The sequence below is a fragment of the Lampetra planeri genome, chromosome 33 (genome assembly GCF_965212315.1).
Source record: "Lampetra planeri chromosome 33, kcLamPlan1.2.h2, whole genome shotgun sequence".
Taxonomy (NCBI): Eukaryota; Metazoa; Chordata; class Hyperoartia; order Petromyzontiformes; family Petromyzontidae; genus Lampetra; species Lampetra planeri.
In genome coordinates this window covers 12,073,198-12,100,770 of record NC_136139.1, presented here as the reverse complement: position 1 = coordinate 12,100,770, position 27,573 = coordinate 12,073,198, and the positions used below count along the sequence as shown (strand labels likewise).

The 27,573-nt window shown below is 54.8% G+C and overlaps 1 protein-coding gene across 1 annotated transcript; it reads left to right on the top strand.

Moving 5' to 3' along the window:
- Positions 1-726: 726 nt before the first annotated feature.
- Positions 727-27,461, top strand: LOC144729818 (synaptosomal-associated protein 25-like). Its single transcript, XM_078610331.1, has 8 exons — positions 727-1,016; positions 11,178-11,330; positions 13,040-13,081; positions 15,482-15,530; positions 16,045-16,162; positions 22,781-22,915; positions 24,015-24,159; positions 26,064-27,461. Exons 2-8 carry the CDS (start codon positions 11,262-11,264, stop codon positions 26,130-26,132), a joined length of 627 nt encoding a protein of 208 aa, XP_078466457.1. The 5' UTR covers positions 727-1,016; positions 11,178-11,261; the 3' UTR covers positions 26,133-27,461.
- The last annotated feature ends 112 nt before the right edge of the window (positions 27,462-27,573 follow it).

The window sequence follows — 27,573 nt, the reverse complement described above, 5'->3', positions numbered from 1 at the left end:
CATGCCTTCTGAAACGGGTTACAAAGGGAATCTACATTGTTGAATTGTGCAGGACTCAATCGCAAACGCGAGCTCACAACTGTACAGTCATTGTAGCAACGAAGTGGCAGCCAAAAACTGCAACGCGTCCAGAGGGCGAGCCCCTAGGAGACGGAGCAATGATATCAGCTCGTGAACGCGTGATTACACGGATTGTTGTATCGCAGGATCGTGAGAGGTGGCGGCGTCTCAGGGATGCATTCATCCAGCAGTGAATTGACCGTGGTTGATGCTTATAAGTAAACACTTCCAATCAGTTGCTGAACTCGCCATTTGTTGACTTGAAACAGCATCCGGTGATGGTGCCACGCTGCTAATGAGGCAAAGGGACAGAGCGACACACCACCTCAACTCTCTTTCCCAATATTGACTCGAGAACCCTCCTGGGTGCTGCGAGGTGACGAGCCGGATTCGGTGGCAATCACCCGACGTGGTCATTGTGCTTAATGGATGCTGTCCCTGTGATCCTGGCTCAGCCATTGTTCGGATGGTGTTTGTGTGGCAGCTCCTGCCTCATTGTGAACGCGCGAGGCGGCGACCGTGGGTGACACGGAGCGCGCGCGCGGCTCGCTCGCGACGCCTCTTCCATCGCGGCGCTCATCGGCGGGCGACTGTCACTCCCCGGCCTGCGCGGTGGACTTCGCCGTCCGTCCGCGAGAGGCAGAGAAGCGGCGCGGGCCACGGGGAGGATGCGCAATGAGCAAAGGGAGGGGGTGGGCGAGAAGAGGCAGCGTCTGCGAGCCGAGCGCAACGCTCATCCCGCCCGCGCTGCGCTCGCCTCGCTGATGCAGCGCGGCAGCCAATGGAGCCCTCGGTGCGTCGTGACGCACGGCGCGACGGCTGTGCCCCCCTCCCCGTATTTATGTGCCGCTCTTTCTCCCCAGCACCCACCGCAGCTCCATCCAGGACGGGCTTCTACGCGGCTCCTCCATCGGCACTCAGGCAGCGTCCGGCCCGCAGGCTGCGTCGTCCTACAGGTACCCGCTCCTCGCCGTGCACGCACGAGGCCGCCAGTCGCGATGTGCCTACTCGGGCCTGGCTTTTGCGGCAACGAACAGCGCGTTCCAAAAAATAATAATCTGCGAGGACGCGGGCGATTGTGGTTGCAGCATTCACGGAGACAAAGAGTCCCCGTGATTTGTGCAGAATATTTTTTGCCAACAGACATCTCGAGGCGACGCCGCGCGTGTCTCCTCCGTATTTGTCGCGCTTTGTTGTGACGGCTCGGCCTCGTGCGAGGGATAAGGGTGACGGTGCAGGGGGGGTGCTGCCCTGGGAAGTGGGGGGGGGCACAAGAGTGCCCCCTTTTTCTGGACGGATATAATGGGAGGGGAGGTAGGGCCCCCCTTTCCCATAGCCGTGCGTCATGGCAGGGGCGGACGAGAGGAGGAGGGGCGGTGCAGCTGCGCGGCGGGGACTGCAGCAGAGATCAATAACGGCGCGGGGGGCGCTGCTGCTGCGTGCACCGCCTGCAAAGCGACGCACGCCGCCTTTGTGTGGCCACGCCGCGTGCTGCCGTGAGTGGGCGACACAGCACGACACAGCACGCGCGCCCTGTGCCACACTCGCGTGGTGTGACTGGCGAAATCACAATCACGCGGGCGACTGTGAAATCACAATCACGCGAATGACTGAAATCACAATCACGCGGGTGACTGTGAAATGGAAATCGCGCGGACGACTAAAATCACAATCACGCGGGCGACTGTTCCATCACAATCAGTCGTGTGGGTAAAATCCCGCGGAATAAATCTGCCTGTTGAGTGCTGCTGCCTCTGCTGCTGTTGCGTGTTTTCCGTGACCACGCGACTCTGTCGCTGAAATTGCGTTGCCGCAGTTGGGCGGGATGCGGCCACCTGGGATGAGAGACCCGGGGATGGAGACCCGGGTGGGATGAGTAATCAGGGCTTAAAGGAGCGGCGGTGCGGGAGATCTCGCCATTGCGTCTCCTCTCGGCCTCTGTGCCGCGATCTGGAAATGCACAAAATCCGCGATGGAAACAAAATGGGAATAATGGGGAGGGGGGGGCATGCGCACACCGAAGCCGCACAGCGAGATGCGCGTCAGCCATTTTGCGATGTGTGATGCTAGCAGAAGAACAACTCCCTCTACTGGGGGTCACAAGGCCCCCCTTTGCTCACACACGGGCCGTTATGTTAAAGGCCCCCTTAGAGCGCAACGTGCAATTGCCGTCCAATTTGACTGCACGGGGCCACGAGAGAGAGAGACGCTTGCTCTGATGTCTTTGAGAGATTGAGTTTTCCATGATGCAGGCACGTGCGCGTGGACAGGCAGCAGGAGGAGGAGTCGAAACGAGGAGGAATTCGACGGCTCGCAGGCTGATTCACGCCTGTGCCGTGTTTATTTGATATATTGATCCTAAAAGCCCCGATTTAAGAAAATAGCATTAGGAGAGCAGACGGGGCGATTGGATTAACTGGGGCGCTTTAGAATACGGAAGCAGATTTGGTGGCGTGACGAGGCAGTTCTCTCTCTGGCACAACCAACCCCGCGATTTGCCGTGACGATGCCTCAATCCACGCGAGTCTCGAGCCAGCGGCGCATGGGGCCCGGGGAGGTACCGCGTCGCAGACATCGAGATGATGGGACAGGGACCGCGGAGCGAGGAAGCGGGCGGGAGCGGATACGGGGGGGGGGGTACATTCTCGGGCACACGGAGACACGTAAAGGCAGAAAGAGTCGTGGCGAGATCGACGCTGAGGTGCAGAGAGACGACAAAGACAAAGATCAGACTCAAAAGGGCAGTTGGGGCAAGTGCTGTTAGCGAGCACCTATTCAAGGCAGTGTTAGTTTGGTGACGGAGGAGAGGCGGTCTGCAGGAGCGTGTCTTGTCGACCGAGTGTAAGCAAATTGTCTTGTAGTGTGGAGAGCGGTGGTGCAGCGGTTAGCGCGCTGCGCAACGAACCCGGCGACCCCAGTACGAGTCCCGCTCACGGCAACCAACACCAGTGACGATTATCTTAACCGCTCCCGGACCTCCCCTAGGTCGACTAAGCCTCAAATGAGTACCCGGTGCGGTGTGTAAATGTTACCACTAGGGAGGCAAAGGCGGTCGGGGTGGAGTTGGCCACCCACCTCCACGTGTGCCGTGCAGGCCTTCATAGGTGCTCACCGACAGCACTTGTCCCCACAGTTTGTTAAGGCTATAGGAGGGAGCTTTGTCTTTGTGTAAACAGACGAGAGGAACATGGAATACATCGAGGAAGAGGAGGGCAGATAGGAGGAACACAAGAGGGGGAGTGAGGCAGGAGGAGACAGGAGAGGAGGGGGATATGATGAGGAGGGGGTGGAAGGAGAAGAGGAGGGGGGAGACGAGAGGAGTTGGATACAGACAGGAGGAGGTGGATGCCTTCAGGAAGAGGTGGAGAGGCGGGGGTGGGAGTCAGGTTGCAATGTGGACTGAGCTCGTTGCTGGAGGCACAGGCGAGGACTGCGTGCGCACGTGATGGGGATGTCAGAGCTGCTGCCCGCGCCAGTGCAGAGCGTGGGCTGATGGGAGCGCAGCTCCACACAAAATCGCCTCGCCCGGCTCTGGTTTATGATTCATCAAGTCGCCACCTCCGCCTATGAAGCCGCTCTCGAACCAGCAATTGGCGGACGCTCAGGGGGAGGCTGGAGGCGACAGTCTCCACCCCCATCCCTCTCTCACTCCTCCTGCTCATGGTTGAGGGCCAGCGACAAGACGTGGTGGGTTCTCCAAGCACGATGTATTTACAGCTTCTGCCCTGAGGTATTTTGGAGGCTCGGATGTTGTACGAGCGATGAGCTTGATGGTTTCAGCCCCGTCACCAATGACTGCACCTGAAGCCCATCGCTTGGCTTCATTTGGTCACATTCTAAGCTCTGAGAATCAAAATGTGACTATGTCAGTGTGTAGCCGTGTCAGTGTGTAGCTGTATCAGCGTTTAGCTGTGTTAGCGTGTAGCTGTGTGTAGCTGTGTCAGTGTGTAGCTGTGTCAGTGTGTAGCCGTGTCAGTGTGTGGCTGTGTCAGTGTGTGGCTGTGTCAGCGTGTAGCTGTGTCAGCGTGTAGCTGTGTCAGTGTGTAGCCGTGTCAGTGTGTAGCCATGTCAGTGTGTAGCCGTGTCAGTGTGTCAGTGTGTAGCTGTGTCAGTGTGTAGCCGTGTCAGTGTGTAGCTGTGTCAATGTGTGAGTGTGTAGCTGTGTCAGTGTGTAGCTGTGTCAGCGTGTAGCTGTGTGTAGCTGTGTCAGGGTGTAGCTGTGTAAGTGTGTAGCCGTGTCAGTGTGTAGCTGTGTCAGCGCATAGCTGTGTCAGTGTGTAGACGGGTCAGTGTGTAGCTGTGTCAGTGTGTAGCTGTGTCAGTGTGTAGCTGTGTGTAGCTGTGTCAGTGTGTAGCTGTGTCAGCGTGTAGCCGTGTTAGCGTGTAGCCGTGTCAGTGTGTAGCCGTGTCAGTGTGTAGCCGTGTCAGTGTGTAGCCGTATCAGTGTGTAGCTGTGTCAGTGTGTAGCCGTGTCAGTGTGTAGCTGTGTCAGCGTGTAGCCGTGTCTGTGTGTAGCTGTGTGTAGCTGTGTCAGTGTGTAGCCGTGTCAGTGTGTAGCTGTGTCAGTGTGTAGCCGTGTCAGTGTGTAGCCGTGTCAGTGTGTAGCCATGTCAGTGTGTAGCCGTGTCAGTGTGTAGCTGTGTCAGCGTGTATCTGTGTCAATGTGTCAGTGTGTAGCTGTGTCAGTGTGTAGCCGTGTCAGTGTATAGCTGTGTCAGTGTGTAGCTGTGTCAGTGTGTAGCTGTGTCAATGTGTCAGTGTGTAGCTGTGTCAGTGTGTAGCTGTGTCAGCGTGTGGCTGTGTCAGCGTGTAGTCGTGTCAGTGTGTAGCTGTGTAGCTGTGTCAGTGTGTAGCCGTGTCAGCGTGTAGCCATGTCAGTGGGTAGCCGTGTCAGCGTGTAGCTGTGTCAGTGTGTAGCTGTGTCAAGGTGTCGCTGTGTCAGTATGTAGCCGTGTCAGGGTGTAGCTGTGTCAGGGTGTAGCTGTGTCAGTGTGTAGCTGTGTCAGTGTGTAGCTGTGTCAGGGTTTAGCCGTGTCAGGGTGTAGCTGTGTCAGTGTGTAGCTGTTTCAGGGTGTAGCCGTATCCGCGTGTAGGTGTGTCAGCATGTAGCTGTGTCAGCGTGTAGCTGTCTCAGCGTGTAGCTGTGTCAGTGTGTAGCTGTGTCATTGTGTAGCTGTGTCAGGGTGTAACCGTGTCAGCGTGTAGCCGTGTGTAGCTGTGTCAGTGTGTAGCTGTGTCAGCGTGTAGCTGTGTCAGTGTGTAGCTGTGTCAGTGTGTAGCTGTGTAAGTGTGTAGCTGTGTCAGCGTGTAGCTGTGTCAGCGTGTAGCTGTGTCAGCGTGTAGCTATGTCAGCTTATAGCCGTGTGTAGCTGTGTCAGTGTGTAGCTGTGTCAGCGTGTAGCTGTGTAGCTGTGTCAGTGTTTAGCTGTGTAAGTGTGTAGCTGTGTCAGTGTGTAGCTGTGTCAATGTGTCAGTGTGTAGCTGTATCAGTGTGTAGCTGTGTCTGTTTGTAGCCGTGTCAGTGTGTAGCCGTGTCAGTGTGTAGCTGTGTCAGTGTGTAGCCGTGTCAGCGTGTAGCCGTGTCAGCGTGTAGCTGTGTCAGTGTGTAGCTGTGTCAGTGTGTAGCTGTGTCAGTGTGTAGCCGTGTCAGCGTGTAGCCGTGTCAGCGTGTAGCTGTGTCAGTGTGTAGCTGTGTCAGCGTGTAGCCGTGTCAGCGTGTAGCCGTGTCAGCGTGTAGCCGTGTCAGTGTGTAGCTGTGTCAGTGTGTAGCTGTGTGAGCTTGTAGCTGTGTCAGCGTGTAGCCGTGTCAGTGTGTAGCTGTGTCAGTGTGTAGCTGTGTGAGCGAAGTAGCTGTGTCAGTGTGTAGCCGTGTCAGTGTGTAGCTGTGTCAGTGTGTAGCTGTGTGAGCGAAGTAGCTGTGTCAGTGTGTAGCCGTGTCAGCGTGTAGCTATGTCAGTGTGTAGCCGTGTGTAGCTGTGTAGCCGTGTGTAGCTGTGTCAGCGTGTAGCTGTGTAGCTGTGTCAGTGTGTAGCTGTGTCAGCGTGTAGCTGTGTCAGTGTGTAGCTGTGTCACCGTGTAACTGTGTCAGTGTGTAGCTTTGTCAGCGTGTAACTGTGTCAGTGTTTAGCTGTGTCAGTGTGTAGCTGTCTCAGTGTGTGGTTGTGTCAGTGTGTGGCTGTGTCAGCGTGTAGCTGTGTCAGTGTGTAGCCGTGTCAGTGTGTAGCCATGTCAGTGTGTAGCTGTGTCAGCGTGTAGCTGTGTCAGTGTGTAGCTGTGTCAGTGTGTAGCCGTGTCAGCGTGTAGCTGTGTCAGTGTGTAGCTGTGTCAGTGTGTAGCTGTGTCAATGTGTCAGTGTGTAGCTATGTCAGTGTGTAGCTGTGTCAGGGTGTAGCTGTGTCAGCGTGTAGCTGTGTCAGTGTGTAGCCGTGTCAGCGTGTAGCTGTGTCAGTGTGTAGCGGAATGACCTCGCGCACTTGCGCCGTGATTGGATCGACTCCGTCGAGTAGCTCCCATTTCACGTGGAATCAAATGGCAGCTCGGCGACTAAAGAGGCATCTTCGCCACTTGTGGTGGACCCGCCGCCTGGCACCTGCACGGTTCTCGTTTGCGGAGTCCACAGGGCTCTGGTCCCGAACCTCGGCTGTGGTCCTCTTCACGCCGCATGGACTCCCCCTCCCCTCCCCCCGCTAGCCACCGCTGGGCCCGATTCTCTTCTTTTTTTCACGATCAGAGGAAACAAGAAGATGCTCGGTGTACTCGGCACTTTGCTTCGTTCATCATTTCGTTTTTTTTTAATGCTTTGCTTCATGTAACCCCCCCCCCCCCCCCGATTATCTTCAACAGCGCCACCTCCGCACTCTCATCACAAAACCTGCCCCGTGCAGACGCCGGGCTCGTGGTTGATTTGGATTTGATTAATTGCCGCCACGTCTCCCCCCCAAACCCCTCCCCTCTCCACGGCAGGATAATCCTCAGTGTCCAAACTGCACCACGTAGCCTCGATCTCTCTCTCCCATTCACCCCCTCCCCCCGCCCCTTCCTTCATCCCCAAAATCCATTATCCCTGCCGATGAAATATCAGCGGCACGCCACTCGGAATTCACTCGTCGTCTCACGCACGCATTGCACTGCTTCAGCTGTTCACGCACTCCAGGCAGCACGGAGTGTCCAAGCCAAGTCGTGCTCAGTATCGGGTGATATTGTGATCAGGCTTGGTGATCTGGCTCTGTGATCTGGCTTGGTGTCACCGCTGACTTTGTGTCTCTGCTGACTTTGTGTCTCTGCTGACTTTGTGTCTCTGCTGACTTTGTGTCTCTGCTGACTTTGACTTTGTGTCACCGCTGACTTTGTGTCTCTGCTGACTTTGTATCTCCGCTGACTTTGTGTCTCTGCTGACTTTGTGTCACCGCTGACGTTGTGTCTCCGCTGACTTTGTGTCTCCACTGACTTTGTGTCACTGTTGACTTTGTGTCTCTGTTGACTTTGTGTCTCCGCTGACTTTGTGTCACTGCTGACTTTGTGTCACCACTGACTTTGTGTCTCCGCTGACTTTGTGTCACCGCTGACTTTGTGTCACTGCTGACTTTGTGTCTCCGCTGACTTTGTGTCACCGCTGACTTTGTGTCTCTGCTGACTTTGTGTCACCGCTGACTTTGTGTCTCTGCTGACTTTGTGTCACCGCTGACTTTGTGTCACCGCTGACTTTGTGTCTCTGCTGACTTTGACTTTGTGTCACCGCTGACTTTGTGTCACTGCTGACTTTGTGTCACCACTGACTTTGTGTCACTGCTGACTTTGTGTCACCACTGACTTTGTGTCTCTGCTGACTTTGTGTCACTGCTGACTTTGTGTCACCACTGACTTTGTGTCTCTGCTGACTTTGTGTCACCGCTGACTTTGTGTCACCGCTGACTTTGTGTCTCTGCTGACTTTGTGTCACCGCTGACTTTGTGTCTCTGCTGACTTTGTGTCACCGCTGACTTTGTGTCACCGCTGACTTTGTGTCTCTGCTGACTTTGTGTCGCTGCTGACTTTGTGTCACCACTGACTTTGTGTCACTGCTGACTTTGTGTCTCTGCTGACTTTGTGTCACCGCTGACTTTGTGTCACCACTGACTTTGTGTCTCCGCTGACTTTGTGTCTCCGCTGACTTTGTGTCACCGCTGACTTTGTGTCACTGCTGACTTTGTGTCACCGCTGACTTTGTGTCTCTGCTGACTTTGTGTCACTGCTGACTTTGTCAACGCTGACTTTGTGTCTCTGCTGACTTTGTGTAATCGCTGACTTTGTGTCACCGCTGACTTTGTGTCACTGCTGACTTTGTGTCACCGCTGACTTTGTGTCTCTGCTGACTTTGTGTCTCCGCTGACTTTGTGTCTCTGCTGACTTTGTGTCTCCGCTGACTTTGTGTCACCGCTGACTTTGTGTCACTGCTGACTTTGTGTCACCGCTGACTTTGTGTCTCTGCTGACTTTGTGTCACCGCTGACTTTGTGTCACCACTGACTTTGTGTCACTGCTGACTTTGTTTCACCGCTGACTTTGTGTCACCACTGACTTTGTGTCTCCGCTGACTTTGTGTCACCGCTGACTTTGTGTCTCCGCTGACTTTGTGTCACCGCTGACTTTGTGTCTCCGCTGACTTTGTGTCTCTGCTGACTTTGTGTCTCCGCTGACTTTGTGTCTCTGCTGACTTTGTGTCTCCGCTGACTTTGTGTCTCTGCTGACTTTGTGTCACCGCTAACTTTGTGTCACTGCTGACTTTGTGTCACCGCTGACTTTGTGTCTCTGCTGACTTTGTGTCACCGCTGACTTTGTGTCACTGCTGACTTTGTGTCTCCGCTGACTTTGTGTCACCGCTGACTTTGTGTCTCTGCTGACTTTGTGTCTCTGCTGACTTTGTGTCACCGCTGACTTTGTGTCTCTGCTGACTTTGTGTCACTGCTGACTTTGTGTCACCGCTGACTTTGTGTCACCGCTGACTTTGTGTCTCTGCTGACTTTGTGAAACTCCTGACTTTGTGTCACCGCTGACTTTGTGTCACCGCTGACTTTGTGTCTCTGCTGACTTTGTGTCTCTGCTGACTTTGTGTCACCGCTGACTTTGTGTCACCGCTGACTTTGTGTCACTCCTGACTTTGTGTCTCTGCTGACTTTGTGTCACCGCTGACTTTGTGTCACCGCTGACTTTGTGTCACCGCTGACTTTGTGTCTCCGCTGACTTTGTGTCTCTGCTGACTTTGTGTCTCCGCTGACTTTGTGTCACCGCTGACTTTGTGTCACTGCTGACTTTGTGTCACCGCTGACTTTGTGTCTCTGCTAACTTTGTGTCACTGCTGACTTTGTGTCACCGCTGACTTTGTGTCACCACTGACTTTGTGTCTCTGCTGACTTTGTGTCACTGCTGACTTTGTGTCACCGCTGACTTTGTGTCTCCGCTGACTTTGTGTCACTGCTGACTTTGTGTCACTGCTGACTTTGTCTCTGCTGACTTTGTGTCACCACTGACTTTGTGTCACTGCTGACTTTGTGTCACCACTGACTTTGTGTCACTGCTGACTTTGTGTCTCTGCTGACTTTGTGTCACTGCTGACTTTGTGTCACCACTGACTTTGTGTCTCCGCTGACTTTGTGTCTCCGCTGACTTTGTGTCACCGCTGACTTTGTGTCTCTGCTGACTTTGTGTCATTGCTGACTTTGTGTCACCACTGACTTTGTCTCCGCTGACTTTGTGTCACTGCTGACTTTGTGTCACTGCTGACTTTGTGTCTCTGTTGAATTTGTGTTTCTGCTGACTTTGTGTCACCGCTGACTTTGTGTCTCTGCTGACTTTGTGTCACTGCTGACTTTGTGTCACTGCTGACTTTGTGTCTCACATTGTGGCAGCAGCAGGCGTCGTCACTGCATCATCTGTGGGTAGCGTGCCGGCTAGGGCGGTGTGCGTGGTGGTGAGACGGCCGTAGTTTTATTTCACTGAGCACAGGACCGAAACGAATAGCGGCCAGCAACAAACAGCACGGTTAATGTTGTGATCGGAGAGCATTGGCACGTGTCTTGAATTGGGCAAGAATGTGTATTCGAAGAGCTTGGGGGGGAAGAGACGATGGGAGGGTGAGTGGGTGAGTGAGTGTGTGAGTGAGTGAGTGGGTGAGTGCATGAGTGAGTGAGTGTGTGAGTGGGTGAGTAGGTGGGTAAGTGGGTGAGTGAGTGGGTGAGTGAGTGGGTGAGTGAGTGTATGAGTGGGTGAGTGGGTGGGTGAGTGAGTGGGTGAGTGGGTGAGTGAGTGGGTGAGTGAGTGTATGAGTGAGTGGGTGAGTGAGTGAGTGGGTGGGTGAGTGGGTGAGTGAGTGTGTGAGTGAGTGGGTGAGTGTATGAGTGAGTGAGTGGGTGAGTGAGTGGGTGAGTGGGTGGGTGAGTGGATGAGTGAGTGGGTGAGTGAGTGTGTGAGTGGGTGAGTGTATGAGTGAGTGAGTGGGTGAGTGAGTGGGTGAGTGGGTGGATGAGTGGGTGAGTGCTACTGCCAGTACCAGGTAACCACACCGCACTACGAACCCGGTGACTCGAGTTCGATTCCCGCTCAAGTCCAACACCAATGGTAATTATCTGAACCGGTCCAGGGCCTCCCCTACGCCGACTCAGCCTCAAATCAATACTTGATGGGGTGTGTAAATCTCTCCACTGGGGCGACAGAGACGGCCGAGCGTGGTGCTGGCCACCCACCCCCGTGGGCCGTGCCAGCCTTCATAGGTGCTCGCTCACAGCACTTGCTCGCCACGGGTCTGTTCAGGCGACACGGGGGATATTTGTCTTTGTGATCCGTGGTATGGATGAGACCAAACAGTGGGTGGTAGACCGAGCCCTCCTCAACGTCGCTGGAGGAATCGACGAGCCAAGTGCGTGGGAAGAGCAACAAAGGGAATGATGAGGAGGCGCCCGGCAACCGTTGAGCGAATGACAGAATCGCTGTTCCGTACCAGGTCATCAATTAGGCATGCCACTTGACGCTGCATTATGTCGAGTGCGGCGAGCCTCTCCGCCGTGCCCAATGCTGCTTCGCTGCCAGCCTCTCTGACGCTGCAGGCATCCGCGTGTCCTCCTCCCGTGCCCCCGCTGTCCGCAGACCACAGGGCTCCCCAAGGCCACGCCGCGCTACCCCCCCCCCCCGCGCTCTTCGTTCGAGGCCGCCTAGTTGGCAAGCGTCACGATGGCCGAGGAGGACATGCGCACCGAGCTGGAGGGCATGCAGCAGCAGGCCGAACAGCTGACCGACGAGGTGACCTCATCGCTGGCCGCTCGCGCGACCACACGCACGCACGGACACCGCGCGCACGTGCGTGGTTAAAGAGCAAGCGGCACAGTGCAGGGACGAGGCGTCGTGGCCGACCCACGACGGTCTGACCAAATATACGCCCCGTAGAAGGCCCTCCCGCCGTCTGACAGCCAAACAACTGGTCGCGTGGCCCACGAGCGTTTCACGACGCGCAAATGCATGCATTTTGCTTCAGCTCACCGGTGAGGTGGAAGATCAATTCGTCACAAGCGAGTGTAGGTAACCCGAGGTGATTTGACTCGTGAGTAACACGGCCTGTGGACACCGGCTCGTGACGTCGACCCAACCGTCCCAGAGCTCAGCCACTCCACGCCGTGCTGGCGGAGCACAGTCCCCGTGTCTGAACGTCTCTATGTGTCTGTGTGTGTGTACATCTGTGTTGTGTCTGCACGTCTGTGTGTGTGTGTACATCTGTGTTGTGTCTGCACGTCTGTGTGTGTGTGTACATCTGTGTTGTCTCTGAACGTCTCTGTGTCTGTGTGTGTGTACATCTGTGTTGTGTCTGCACGTCTGTCTGTCTGTGTGTGTACATCTGTGTTGTGTCTGCACGTCTCTGTGTGTCTGTGTGTGTGTACATCTGTGTTGTGTCTGAACGTCTCTGTGTGTCTGTGTGTGTGTGTACATCTGTGTTGTGACTGAACGTCTCTGTGTGTCTGTGTGTGTGTGTACATCTGTGTTGTGACTGAACGTCTCTGTGTGTCTGTGTGTGTGTGTACATCTGTGTTGTGTCTGAACGTCTCTGTGTGTCTGTGTGTGTGTACATCTGTGTTGTGTCTGCACGTCTCTGTGTGTCTGTGTGTGTGTACATCTGTGTTGTGTTTGAACGTCTCTGTGTGTCTGTGTGTGTGTACATCTGTGTTGTGTTTGAACGTCTCTGTGTGTCTGTGTGTGTGTACATCTGTGTTGTGTCTACACGTCTCTGTGTGTCTGTGTGTTTGTGTACATCTGTGTTGTGACTGAACGTCTCTGTGTGTCTGTGTGTGTGTGTACATCTGTGTTGTGTCTGAACGTCTCTGTGTGTCTGTGTGTGTGTGTACATCTGTGTTGTGTCTGAACGTCTCTATGTGTCTGTGTGTGTGTGTACATTTGTGTTGTGTCTGCACGTCTCTGTGTGTCTGTGTGTACATCTGTGTTGTGACTGAACGTCTCTGTGTGTGTGTGTGTACATCTGTGTTGTGACTGAACGTCTCTGTGTGTGTGTGTGTGTACATCTGTGTTGTGTCTGAACGTCTCTGTGTGTCTGTGTGTGTGTGTACATCTGTGTTGTGACTGAACGTCTCTGTGTGTCTGTGTGTGTACATCTGTCTTGTGTCTGTACTCAGTCTGTGTGTCTACACAAAAATACAAAGACAAAGATCCCCCGTATTTCCTGAACAGACTGTTGGGGAAAGTGCTGTTAGTGAGCACCTGCCTGCACACACACCCACGACATTATTGTCTGCAACTACCTAATCCTATGCCATACACCCAACCCCATTCACACTTTCGCAGTGTGTGGCTAAGCTTGGTCAGCTTGCCCAGTTATGCAACAAATACTCCGGTTTGCCCAACGTCCAGTGAATGCAGTGCTGAGTGAAGATGAGTGGTGGAGAATGGACGAGGTTCGGTTGAACGATCGCATGACGTTTGGTTCTTGCGTCTTCTCCCCACAGTCTCTGGAAAGCACCAGGCGCATGCTGCAACTGGTGGAAGAGGTGAGATTCACGGAATGCACACGCAGTTGTTTTTGCTCGGCTTCCTATTCGCTTCACTGTAGTGCTTGTATTTTAGTTTTAAAACATTCGTGACTGCAGGGATTCATATTATTGGTTCTTTCGGTAAAATCACGTAGAAGAAAGAACCAAGAAAATGTAGTGCTTGTTTTTTAGATTATTGCATTTCTCACGTTGGTGACCCAGGCGGTCACTCTTGCAAAATGACTCATCCTGGTCTCTTCGAGTTCTCGCCATCCAGTTACACAGAATCGACCTGTAACTTGAGCCATTCGCAAATCATCAGCCCCAATATCTCCTACACTGGATGCGTTGCGAGTGCCAAATGCCGCGTGATTAATTCTAAACACCGAGAGAGTATTTTTAGCAAAGTTGTCTGCAAGCGCCCGGCGCGCGGCTTAATCTTTCCCGAGCGCCGCAGAAAAAACAATCATCGCAGCCCTGCTACACCCCCCCCCCCCCCCGGGACACTTCCGCGGCGCAGCTGTTTTCATCGCAAAGGAGATGAGAAGTCATCATCATCATGAGTGTCGCCATCGTAGTCGTCACCAGCCACTGGCTAACGCGGTGAAGTATGGCCACACGTCTCCTCCGCGCAACGGGTTAGCACCGCGTGAACCCCGGTCGCGAGTGGCACGCAACTCTGACGCTGTCGCGAGACGTGAAGATGCCACCCAGGGGGTGTTGGGGGCAACGGAGCGATCTCTCAAATTTCCAGTGGTGGGGCGCGTGGGGGGAGGATCAACGAGAGAAAGGCTTGCACTGACCCCCACTGACCAGGGTAGTGAAGTATGGTCAAACAATCTCGATGACCGAAAGCGAGTGAGGAGGAGGAGGCCTTCGTCCGATGAGAGATTTACAAATATCTGAAAATGTAATGCTGGGCATAGCAGCAGGTAACATTGCCTGCATGTGTTACATGCACCTTGAGATTACCGTACTACGATAATGAGCCAAGAATGTATGTCTGTGTGTAACACGTGTGACGTCACTCCACATGCCGCACCCCCCCCCCCGTGATTAATATTCATGAGTGGGTGGATTTTTACACTCACGCAGAAGGTCGAGCGGAAGGATTTTTTTTTCCGCAAATTCGCTTTAACTTTCACGTTTCTTTATTGAAAGTTAATCTAATAAATTATTCTACGCAGCAACAAAGTAGATTTGGTGTCTTTATTTATTTCTTCAGCACTTGAGACAAAAGGTAAGTCTAATTTATGCTTCTACAGTATGGTAAAATAGACATTTCACGGTGATTTTCCAGATATCGTATCGATTTCCAATTAATTTCAACCCCAGCGACCGAAAGCAGAAGAGAATAAAGTATCAGAGCAGTGAATTTGAGCAAATTGAAGGTCGGGTCTATACAGTGCTACAGTGAACTGCAGTGAAGTGTTTGATGACAGACTTTTGTGCAAGATTCACTGCCATTAAATTTACACAAGATACAATTATACTCTGCACAGTTTTTTCGTAAATATTACTGCTTCCGACCCAGGACGGGCAAAAGGCTCGTCATAGTAAAAATAATGATAGTCATTAAGTTTACTATGGGAGCCTCACCGAGTCTCAAGCCTGTTTCAGGAGGGTCCTGCCACATTAGGACGTTTGGAAAATTCCAAAAACGAGTGTTTGGCTTCATGTGAGAATAAACCGAAAACCCCGGAGAAAACCCACGCTGAATGTGAGGGGGTGACACTCACAGCTCTGCACAAACAGATTCAAGAATCCATTACGAAACTTGTCTCCTGACCACCTGGCAGCCAACCCCAACCCTGCAACACCTGTAGCTCCTAAGCCGTGTTAGCCAGGCTCAATCCCGGTGGCGAGATGTTAACTACCTCGCCTGGTATACAGGCGGTCGGAGGTTCAATCCCGACCCTGACGCCTGTACGCATGTTCTCCCCGTGGTCCCGAGGGTTTTTCTCCACGCCCTCCTTAGAAACATGCGTTTAGAGTCTTTGGCTGCTATACATTTCCACGTGATAAGGCCACTTCGTTGAGCTATCATTTGTGGCCAAGTCGCTTCTGAAAAAGAGCTACGTAGCTCAGTGGGCCTGACCTGGTAAAATAAAAATAGTTTAGTCGTAGAATGGTCGTTAGATTTCTCGGTCACCTTGCATCGATCAAAAGTTCAGTATCCTGTAACAATACCGGTACCAGAACCCGCTACAAATCAATTCCTGCAGCCACCCCAACACAAATGGCAATTTCCCAGACCAACTGGGTCAAACACGAACAGGTGGTGACCCTATTTGTATCCATTGGCATATTCGGGTTCAGCGGCTCATGATTTATCGTTGCTGTCTCTGCCCCCCACCCCTCCCGTCGCTTCGTGCCCTTTTTGCCTCTTCTGCCTTCGATGCAACTCCCTGTGCATAGAGCAAAGATGCTGGGATACGCACGCTGGTCATGCTGGACGAGCAAGGAGGTGAGGCCCTGTTGGAACGCCACAGCATCAACACAGCCCCAGTTGACCACGAACCTCAAACACCCCACCATGCCAAAACCCCTTGGGTCAGGCTTACACGAATAACAGAGAAACAGAACGCCCCATGGACTATAATGGGAAACAGAATTCCCAAATAGTCTATTGGGCATTGCTTTTTTTTCCAACGCAGTCAATTGGCATTGTTTCCGTTTGCAGCCGATGGGCATTCATTTCCCGTTGTACGTTTCAGTGCGTCTCCGAATCCTTCAAGATAAATATTAGTTTTCCCCAAGTGCGGTTTTCCCAGGCTGGGCTGCGTGCCGAACATTTATTCTTTCAATTCAACTCCTGAACACGCCGGCAAGTAGTGGGTGGCGATGAACAGCCCGACCCGGAAACTCGCAAGTGGATTACGAGCGGATGCGAGAGAACTCGCGTGTGAAATGCAAACGCTGTTCCTGAAAGAGGAGAGATTATTGCCAAGACCAGACGCTTAAATACCAATTCCCTGCAGAGCAACTGGAGCGCATTGAGGAGGGCCTCGACCAAATCAACAAGGACATGAAGGAGGCCGAGAAGAACCTATCTGACCTGGGCAAGTGCTGCGGTCTGTGCAGCTGCCCTTGCGAAAAGTACGCACGCACACACAAGCACGCACACACGTACACGCACACACGTACACGCACACACAAGCACGCACACACAAGCACGCACACACGTACACGCACACACAAGCACGCGCACACAAGCACGCACACACAAGCATGCACACACAAGCACGCACACACAAGCACGCACACACAAGCACGCACACACGTACACGCACACACAAGCACGCGCACACAAGCACGCGCACACAAGCACGCGCACACAAGCACGCGCACACAAGCACGCACACACAAGCACGCACACACAAGCCCGCACACACAAGCACGCACACACACGCACACACAAGCACGCACACACAAGCACGCACACACGTACACGCACACACGTACACGCACACACAAGCACGCACACACGTAAACGCACACACAAGCACGCACACACGTACACGCACACACGTACACGCACACACAAGCACGCACACACGTAAACGCACACACAAGCACGCACACACGTACACGCACACACGTACACGCACACACAAGCACGCACACACGTACACGCACACACAAGCACGCACACACAAGCACGCACACACAAGCACGCACACACAAGCACGCACACACATACACGCACACACAAGCACGCACACACGTACACGCACACACAAGCACGCACACACAAGCACGCACACACAAGCACGCACACACGCACACACGTACATGCACACACAAGCATGCACACACAAGCACGCACACACGTACACGCACACACAAGCACGCGCACACAAGCACGCACACACAAGCACGCACACGCAAGCACGCACACACAAGCACGCACACACGTACACGCACACACGTACACGCACACACAAGCACGCACACACAAGCACACACAAGCACGCGCACACAAGCACGCACACACAAGCACGCACACACGTACACGCACACACGTACACGCACACACAAGCACGCACACACAAGCACGCACACACGTACACGCGCACACAAGCACGCACACACAAGCACACACAAGCACGCACACACAAGCACGGACACACGTACACGCACACACAAGCACGCACACACAAGCATGCACACACGTACACGCACACACAAGCACGCACACACAAGCACGCACACACGTACACACACAAGCACGCACACACGTACACGCACACACAAGCACGCACACACGTACACGCACACACAAGCACGCACACACGTACACGCACACACAAGCACGCACACACAAGCACGCACACACAAGCACGCACACACGTACACGCACACACAAGCACACACACACAAGCACGCACACACAAGCACGCACACACAAGCACGCACACACGTACACGCACACACAAGCACGCACACACAAGCACGCACACACAAGCACGCACACACAAGCACGCACACACAAGCACGCACACACGTACACGCACACACAAGCACGCACACACAAGCACGCACACACAAGCACGCACACACGTACACGCACACACAAGCACGCACACACAAGCACGCACACACGTACACGCACACACAAGCACGCACACACAAGCACGCACACACGTACACGCACACACAAGCACGCACACACAAGCACGCACACACGTACACGCACACACAAGCACGCACACACAAGCACGCACACACGTACACGCACACACAAGCACACACACACGTACACGCACACACAAGCACGCACACACGTACACGCACACACAAGCACGCACACACAAGCACGCACACACAAGCACGCACACACAAGCACGCACACACGTACACGCACACATGTACACGCACACACAAGCACGCACACACAAGCACGCACACACAAGCACGCACACACGCACACACGTACATGCACACACAAGCACACACACACGTACACGCACACACAAGCACGCACACACGTACACGCACACACAAGCACGCACACACAAGCACGCACACACAAGCACGCACACACAAGCACGCACACACGTACACGTACACGCACACACGTACACGCACACACGTACATGCACACACAAGCACGCACACACGTACACGCACACACAAGCACGCACACACGTACACGCGCACACAAGCACGCACACACAAGTACGCACACACGTACACGCACACACAAGCACGCACACACAAGCACGCACACACAAGCACGCACACACAAGCACGCACACACGCACACACGTACATGCACACACAAGCACGCACACACAAGCACGCACACACGTACACGCACACACAAGCACGCGCACACAAGCACGCACACACAAGCACGTACACGCAAGCACGCACACACAAGCACGCACACACGCACACACAAGCACGCACACACAAGCACGCACACACAAGCACGCACACACGCACACACGTACATGCACACACAAGCACGCACACACAAGCACGCACACACGTACACGCACACACAAGCACGCGCACACAAGCACGCACACACAAGCACGCACACGCAAGCACGCACACACAAGCACGCACACACGTACACGCACACACGTACACGCACACACAAGCACGCACACACAAGCACACACAAGCACGCGCACACAAGCACGCACACACAAGCACGCACACACGTACACACACACACGTACACGCACACACAAGCACGCACACACAAGCACGCACACACGTACACGCACACACAAGCACGCACACACAAGCACACACAAGCACGCACACACAAGCACGCACACATGTACACGCACACACAAGCACGCACACACAAGCATGCACACACGTACACGCACACACAAGCACGCACACACGTACACGCACACACAAGCACGCACACACGTACACGCACACACAAGCGCGCACACACGTACACGCACACACAAGCACGCACACACAAGCACGCACACACAAGCACGCACACACGTACACGCACACACAAGCACGCACACACAAGCACGCACACACAAGCACGCACACACAAGCACGCACACACAAGCACGCACACACGTACACGCACACACGTACACGCACACACAAGCACGCACACACAAGCACGCACACACAAGCACGCACACACAAGCACGCACACACAAGCACGCACACACAAGCACGCACACACAAGCACGCACACACGTACACGCACACACAAGCACGCACACACGTACACGCACACACAAGCACGCACACACAAGCACGCACACACGTACACGCACACACAAGCACACACACACAAGCACGCACACACAAGCACGCACACACAAGCACGCACACACGTACACGCACACACGTACACGCACACACGTACACGCACACACAAGCACGCACACACAAGCACGCACACACAAGCACGCACACACAAGCACGCACACACAAGCACGCACACACATACACGCACACACAAGCACGCACACACGTACACGCACGCACACACAAGCACGCACACACAAGCACGCACACACGCACACACGTACATGCACACACGTACATGCACACACAAGCACGCACACACAAGCACGCACACACGTACACGCACACACAAGCACGCACACACAAGCACGCACACACAAGCACGCACACACGTACACGCACACACAAGCACGCACACACAAGCACGCACACACAAGCACGCACACACAAGCACGCACACACAAGCACGCACACACAAGCACGCACACACGTACACGCACACACGTACACGCACACACAAGCACGCACACACGTAAACGCACACACAAGCACGCACACACGTACACGCACACACGTACACGCACACACAAGCACGCACACACGTACACGCACACACAAGCACGCACACACGTACACGCGCACACAAGCACGCACACACAAGCATGCACACACGTACACGCACACACAAGCACGCACACACAAGCACGCACACACAAGCACGCACACACAAGCACGCACACACAAGCACGCACACACAAGCACGCACACACAAGCACGCACACACAAGCATGCACACACAAGCACGCACACACAAGCACGCACACACAAGCACGCACACACGCACACACGTACATGCACACACAAGCACGCACACACAAGCACGCACACACGTACACGCACACACAAGCACGCGCACACAAGCACGCACACACAAGCACGCACACGCAAGCACGCACACACAAGCACGCACACACGTACACGCACACACGTACACGCACACACAAGCACGCACACACGTACACGCACACACAAGCACGCACACACAAGCACGCACACACGTACACGCACACACACGTACACGCACACACAAGCACACGCACACACAAGCACGCACACACAAGCACGCACACACAAGCACGCACACACGTACACGCACACACGTACACGCACACACGTACACGCACACACGTACACGCACACACGTACACGCACACACAAGCACGCACACACAAGCACACACAAGCACGCGCACACAAGCACGCACACACAAGCACGCACACACGTACACGCACACACGTACACGCACACACAAGCACGCACACACAAGCACGCACACACGTACACGCACACACAAGCACGCACACACAAGCACACACAAGCACGCACACACAAGCACGCACACATGTACACGCACACACAAGCACGCACACACAAGCATGCACACACGTACACGCACACACAAGCACGCACACACGTACACGCACACACAAGCACGCACACACGTACACGCACACACAAGCGCGCACACACGTACACGCACACACAAGCACGCACACACAAGCACGCACACACAAGCACGCACACACGTACACGCACACACAAGCACGCACACACAAGCACGCACACACAAGCACGCACACACAAGCACGCACACACAAGCACGCACACACGTACACGCACACACGTACACGCACACACAAGCACGCACACACAAGCACGCACACACAAGCACGCACACACAAGCACGCACACACAAGCACGCACACACAAGCACGCACACACAAGCACGCACACACGTACACGCACACACAAGCACGCACACACGTACACGCACACACAAGCACGCACACACAAGCACGCACACACGTACACGCACACACAAGCACACACACACAAGCACGCACACACAAGCACGCACACACAAGCACGCACACACGTACACGCACACACGTACACGCACACACGTACACGCACACACAAGCACGCACACACAAGCACGCACACACAAGCACGCACACACAAGCACGCACACACAAGCACGCACACACATACACGCACACACAAGCACGCACACACGTACACGCACGCACACACAAGCACGCACACACAAGCACGCACACACGCACACACGTACATGCACACACGTACATGCACACACAAGCACGCACACACAAGCACGCACACACGTACACGCACACACAAGCACGCACACACAAGCACGCACACACAAGCACGCACACACGTACACGCACACACAAGCACGCACACACAAGCACGCACACACAAGCACGCACACACAAGCACGCACACACAAGCACGCACACACAAGCACGCACACACGTACACGCACACACGTACACGCACACACAAGCACGCACACACGTAAACGCACACACAAGCACGCACACACGTACACGCACACACGTACACGCACACACAAGCACGCACACACGTACACGCACACACAAGCACGCACACACGTACACGCGCACACAAGCACGCACACACAAGCATGCACACACGTACACGCACACACAAGCACGCACACACAAGCACGCACACACAAGCACGCACACACAAGCACGCACACACAAGCACGCACACACAAGCACGCACACACAAGCACGCACACACAAGCATGCACACACAAGCACGCACACACAAGCACGCACACACAAGCACGCACACACGCACACACGTACATGCACACACAAGCACGCACACACAAGCACGCACACACGTACACGCACACACAAGCACGCGCACACAAGCACGCACACACAAGCACGCACACGCAAGCACGCACACACAAGCACGCACACACGTACACGCACACACGTACACGCACACACAAGCACGCACACACGTACACGCACACACACGTACACGCACACACAAGCACACGCACACACAAGCACGCACACACAAGCACGCACACACAAGCACGCACACACGTACACGCACACACGTACACGCACACACGTACACGCACACACGTACACGCACACACGTACACGCACACACGTACACGCACACACGTACACGCACACACGTACACGCACACACGTACACGCACACACGTACACGCACACACGTACACGCACACACGTACACGCACACACGTACACGCACACACGTACACGCACACACAAGCACGCACACACAAGCACGCACACACAGGCACGCACACATGTACACGCGCAAAATAAACCACACTAGGGCTCCCTGCACCCCCCCCCCCGACCTGGGCAGTCTGCTTGCCAACTCGTTCTGCCGTACGCCTCACGTGTGCATAGTCACTCACCCCAGCTGCTAGGTGCCTCCATTATTCCCGTTTGTGCCTCCCAAATGTCCCCACGTGTCCCTCTGCGCAGCAATCATTCATCCCCTCCTCTCCCCCGCATCCTGGCCTTGCCCCCTGGGAGCTCACGGCCCCTCGCTGTGCTGCGGCTGTTCCCCTGCAATCCCCTCCAGGCTAAAGAATTTCGAGTCTGGCGACGCCTACAAGAAGGTGTGGGGCAAGAAAGAGGATGGCGTTGTGTCCAGCCAGCCAGCACGCGTCTGCGACGAGCGGGAGCAGATGGCCATGAGCGGCGGCTACATCCGGAAGTACGTGGCGACGTTCTAAACCGCTCCGTCAGTTGTCCCAGACCAGAATACAAACATTTATACTGCAGAAGGAATCCGATGAGCTATGAAGCTTTTCTTTTCATGTCCAGTAGGTGCACGAGGTCAGAACGTTACAACAACCAAGCGATACAAAAACACGATATGAGTGCAAAGTATAGGAGAGATAAACACACAAGAGCGCTGCGGGTCTTGCAGTTGGCACTTTGCGCCCTGCTTAAGGCAACACTGGCACAGGGCTCGCGTAGTCTTGCACCGAACAGGGACCCAGATCTGCAAATGAACACCTGGCAGTTCGCCAGCATTGGTTGCTGATGAGACGCTGAATGCCAAAGCCGGTCCAGTTTCCTTTTGTTGAACCAATGCTGCTGGAAGGCCGTGTGGCTGATGCGATGCGTAGTTTTGTTTTAATGATGATAGACGTACAGCAGCGTGTACAATCTGCTGATTTATTTTCGTACAGTCGAAATGGGTCACCCAGGGCAATGATTGAACCCAACAAGCGATGTGTTAACCACAACGTACGCCGCCGGCTGCATCACCATGGACGCTGTGGATCCCGTGAAGTCACTGGGAGATGAGGAGGCCATTGTGTGCCGACGTCACGATTAAAATTTACCAACTTTGAAACGTTATTTGTAAATGTTCTTAATTCGGTGTATAATTAGGTGCCACAGTGGCGATGTGTTAACTACCTCGCCTGGTATACAGGAGGTCGTGGGTTCGATCATGACCCTGACGCCTGTACACTTGGAGTTTGCGTGTCCTCCCGTCGCGTGGATTTTTTTTCTTCCACATTTAGAAACATGGCTGCAGTACATTTCCACACGATAAGCCACTTGGCTGAGTGATCATTTTGGCCAGGTCGCTTCTAGCTCAGTGGGCCTTATCTAGTGAAATAAAAAAAAAATTTGCTTGAAAGTTTATCAACATCGCCATCCAATTGCAAACCTGAGCAGGATACGCCTTGAAATAGGGTCTTGAGGCTCAGGCGTTTCTGCGTAATTAAGCACGGCGATGATAGCGACTCGTGTTGCGACGTCAACTACCCGTGACACGGCCGCCCGCAACTGGTGTGCAGGGTGACCAACGACGCACGCGAGACCGAGATGGACGATAACCTGGAGCAGGTGAGCGGCATCATCGGCAACCTACGCCACATGGCGCTCGACATGGGCAACGAGATCGACACGCAGAACCGCCAGCTGGAGCGCATCACCAACATGGTACGAGCCGCACCACCCCCACCGCACCACCATTGCCACACCATGCCGCACCACATCTTACCATGTAGCACCACACCATGCCACGCCGCACCACACATTACAATGTACACCACACCACACCTCACCACGCCGCACCACACATTACCATGTCGCGCCAGACCATACCTCACCATGCCTCACCACGCCGCACCACGCCTCACCACACCATACCACACCTTACCATGTCGCACCACACCATACCTCACCACGCCACACCACACATTACCATGTCGCATCACACCATACCTCACCATGCCTCACCATGCAACACCACACCACACCTCACCACGCCGCACCACACATTACCATGTCGCACCACACCATAACTCACCATGCCTCACCACGCTGCACCACGCCTCACCACACCATACCACACCACACCTTACCATGTCGCACCACACCATACCTCACCACGCCGCACCACACATTACCATGTCGCACCACACCATACCTCACCATGCCTCACCACGCAACACCATACCACACCTCACCACACATTACCATGTCGCACCACACCATACCTCACCATGCCTCACCACGCCGCACCACGCCTCACCACGCCATGACCCCCCACCCCCCCTCACCAAGAGTCGTGTATCTTCAGACCAGAGCCGGTCACCCAGTTCATGGGCAGCACCAGTCTTCAAGCCCGGGGGCCCCGTCTCATGGGTGGGAGGGTGGGGTGCTTCTGGGGGACTACGATGCAGGGCGGGGGGGGAAGTGCGAGGCTGAAGGTGTTGCGCTAACAATAGTTTGCAGTCTCTACCGTGAGCGTCCCCGCTTGCCTTTAATCCCCGTGTCCACGCGGAGTTGCGAGTTGTGGGGGGGGGGGGGCAAGTGGGCGCTGCAGGACACGTGGTCTCTCTCACTTGCCCATGTTGTACTGCCGCAGCGGGGGCGCTGTAAACGGTTCCCACGCTGCGCTTGATCGCCGGTTCGGTTCGCTTCCATCTTCCGGAGCGGCAGTTGAAATAAATAGTGAAAGTTTCTCAACTGCCCCCCCGCCCCACACACCGCTGCCTCCCCACTCTCCACCCCGCGGTATAAATGGGTTCACCACAGTTGATTGACAGGTCGAACACGGTGGGGTAATGTGTGTCCCCCCACTATGACTGGCCAATGTGAAAGAGTAGACCAAACACCCTATCGAGTTCGCCACGCGTGGGGGGAGGGCACCTCTTGTACCCTAGCACCGCATAAAGAGTCACACTCCCTGCACGCACGAGGGGGTGACAACAGCTCTTGCCAGTCGCATTTCTCAGCAAAGCGTGACCCGGGGTGCAGAGGAACTGAAGCCGAGCCAGAGATGCCGAGTTGTCTTCAGAGTCCCAACGGAGGGCGGTTCTCGCGCCCGCTCGTCGCACCCAACAAGGGACACGGACTTCCGCACAGCCCCACCCATCGTGCTCACCACCAGCATGCCCCCCAACAGTCTGTGAAGGCTATACGGGGGATCTTTGTCTTGGTGGTGGGGGGGAGCGGAAGTGCAACGGTTAGCACGCTGCACTACGAACACGAGTTCGATTCCTGCTCACGGCCAATACCGGTGACGATAACCTGAGTCGGTCCTGGGCCTCCGCGAGGTCGACTCAGCCTCAAATGAGTACCTGGTGCGGTGTGTAAACATCGCCAATGGGGAGACAAAGGCGGCAGGGCGTGCTCCTGGCTACCGCACCCCCTCGTGTGCTGTGCCGGCCTTCATCGGTGCTTGCTAACAGCACTTGCCCCAACAGTCTGTCAAGGCTATACAGGGGGGGGGGGGATCTTTGTTCTTGTATCATTACGTCTTTTGCTTTGTCAGTCTTCGGCAAGCCTGCAGGTGAATTGTGACAATATCCGTCCCCACCACCCCCACCCCTCCGCAGGCCGATTCCAACGAGGCCCGCATCAAGGAGGCCAACACACGCGCCACCAAGATCTTGGGCAGTGGCTAGAGGATGGGGGGGCCCGGGCCGTGCCCCCCCCCCCCCCCGCAACATCCCCTTCCCACCGTCGGTGACCCCACCCAACCCCCAAACCTCCTTTTCTTATGCCGCACATCGTGTAAGGTGTCTTACCATAGCTTTAGACGAGCATGCCGTCCCGTGTGGAGGAGCACACAGCACACCAGTTCACCGCGAGCAGCAAACACGGCAGAGGCGACTGGCGGATTGCCACGCTGGCAGTCAAGATGCAACGCCGCTCGTAATGCAGAGAGGTTACTGACAAATTCGAAGAATAAGAAAAGAATGCTTTAAGTTAGTTAATTTTACATGTTGTAAATAATGACTGGGACCAGCAAGATGTAACGTCTTGAAATGTAGCAACTTTTTAAAAGGGCGCAAAAAACGAGCTCGTTTATTTATTTATTTACAGCACCACCCTCGGGCTCGGCCGCAGCCCGCCCTGCACTCGCCTGTCGCAAGTCGCGCACAGACAAAAGCATCTCTTCGTTGATTCACTCACTCCTTTGTTGATACCTGCAGTATATATACAGTACACACCGTCAGTATATACCAGTGCGTTTGTTACACACACGTCCGTGTCAGTACTAACCGTTTCATTTTGGAGGCGTCGTATTGTTTAGCCGTTGCTCGTCGTCGTCCCCTACCCCCCCGGGTGGATTTAAGAAGCTGGCCGGGCCCTGGCTTCGCGCTCCTCTCTCTGTCACCGTCCCCCCTCAGCCCAGGGTCCAGAGACCCAGGGCCCGACCGCCAGGGAGCACAATCAGGCCGGGTGGCCACAGGGGCCTCTTCCGCCCCCTCTCCAACCCCGCCAGCCCCTGGTCTCTGGCGGCCACGCCGGCCGGGCCTGGGCCACCGCTTGCACGGGCTGCTGGTTCGTGTGATTTACGGCGATTCTTGTGAAAGCACAGAGTAGCTGCCGCCGGGCTGCCGCTAGAACCCCAACTGCTGAACCCCTGTAGACCCCGCTGGGCACGCATCGTAGTCCCCGCTGGGCACGCATCGTAGTGCCGTTGCACCACTCCCCCACCCGCTCCCCTCTACCTGGCCAGCACCCCGGGCCATGAAAGCTCTTCTGCGCTGTCCTCCCCCACCGCCACCTACTTATGTTTCACCCAGAATGCATGCCAAGTAGCTGTTACCTGTAATCTCAATTCTGAATGTGAATCCCTAAATGTACGAAACATATCTCTATGCATGACGAAAATGTAAAGTAAAAACGTACAGACGAGGCACTAAATCTAGGCATTTTTGTGAGTTTTTGAATGTAACACGTGTCGGACCGCTCGCTGTCTGGAATAAACGCGGCGGTGAAAGAGACTCTCCCCATGCGTGGTGGCTACGCTCGTTAGTGCCGGCCTTGATGGGGGGGGGGGGGGTTCCTGTTCTGTCCGTGATGTGCCCGGGTTTTGTCGGTGCTTCGTCTGGGAAT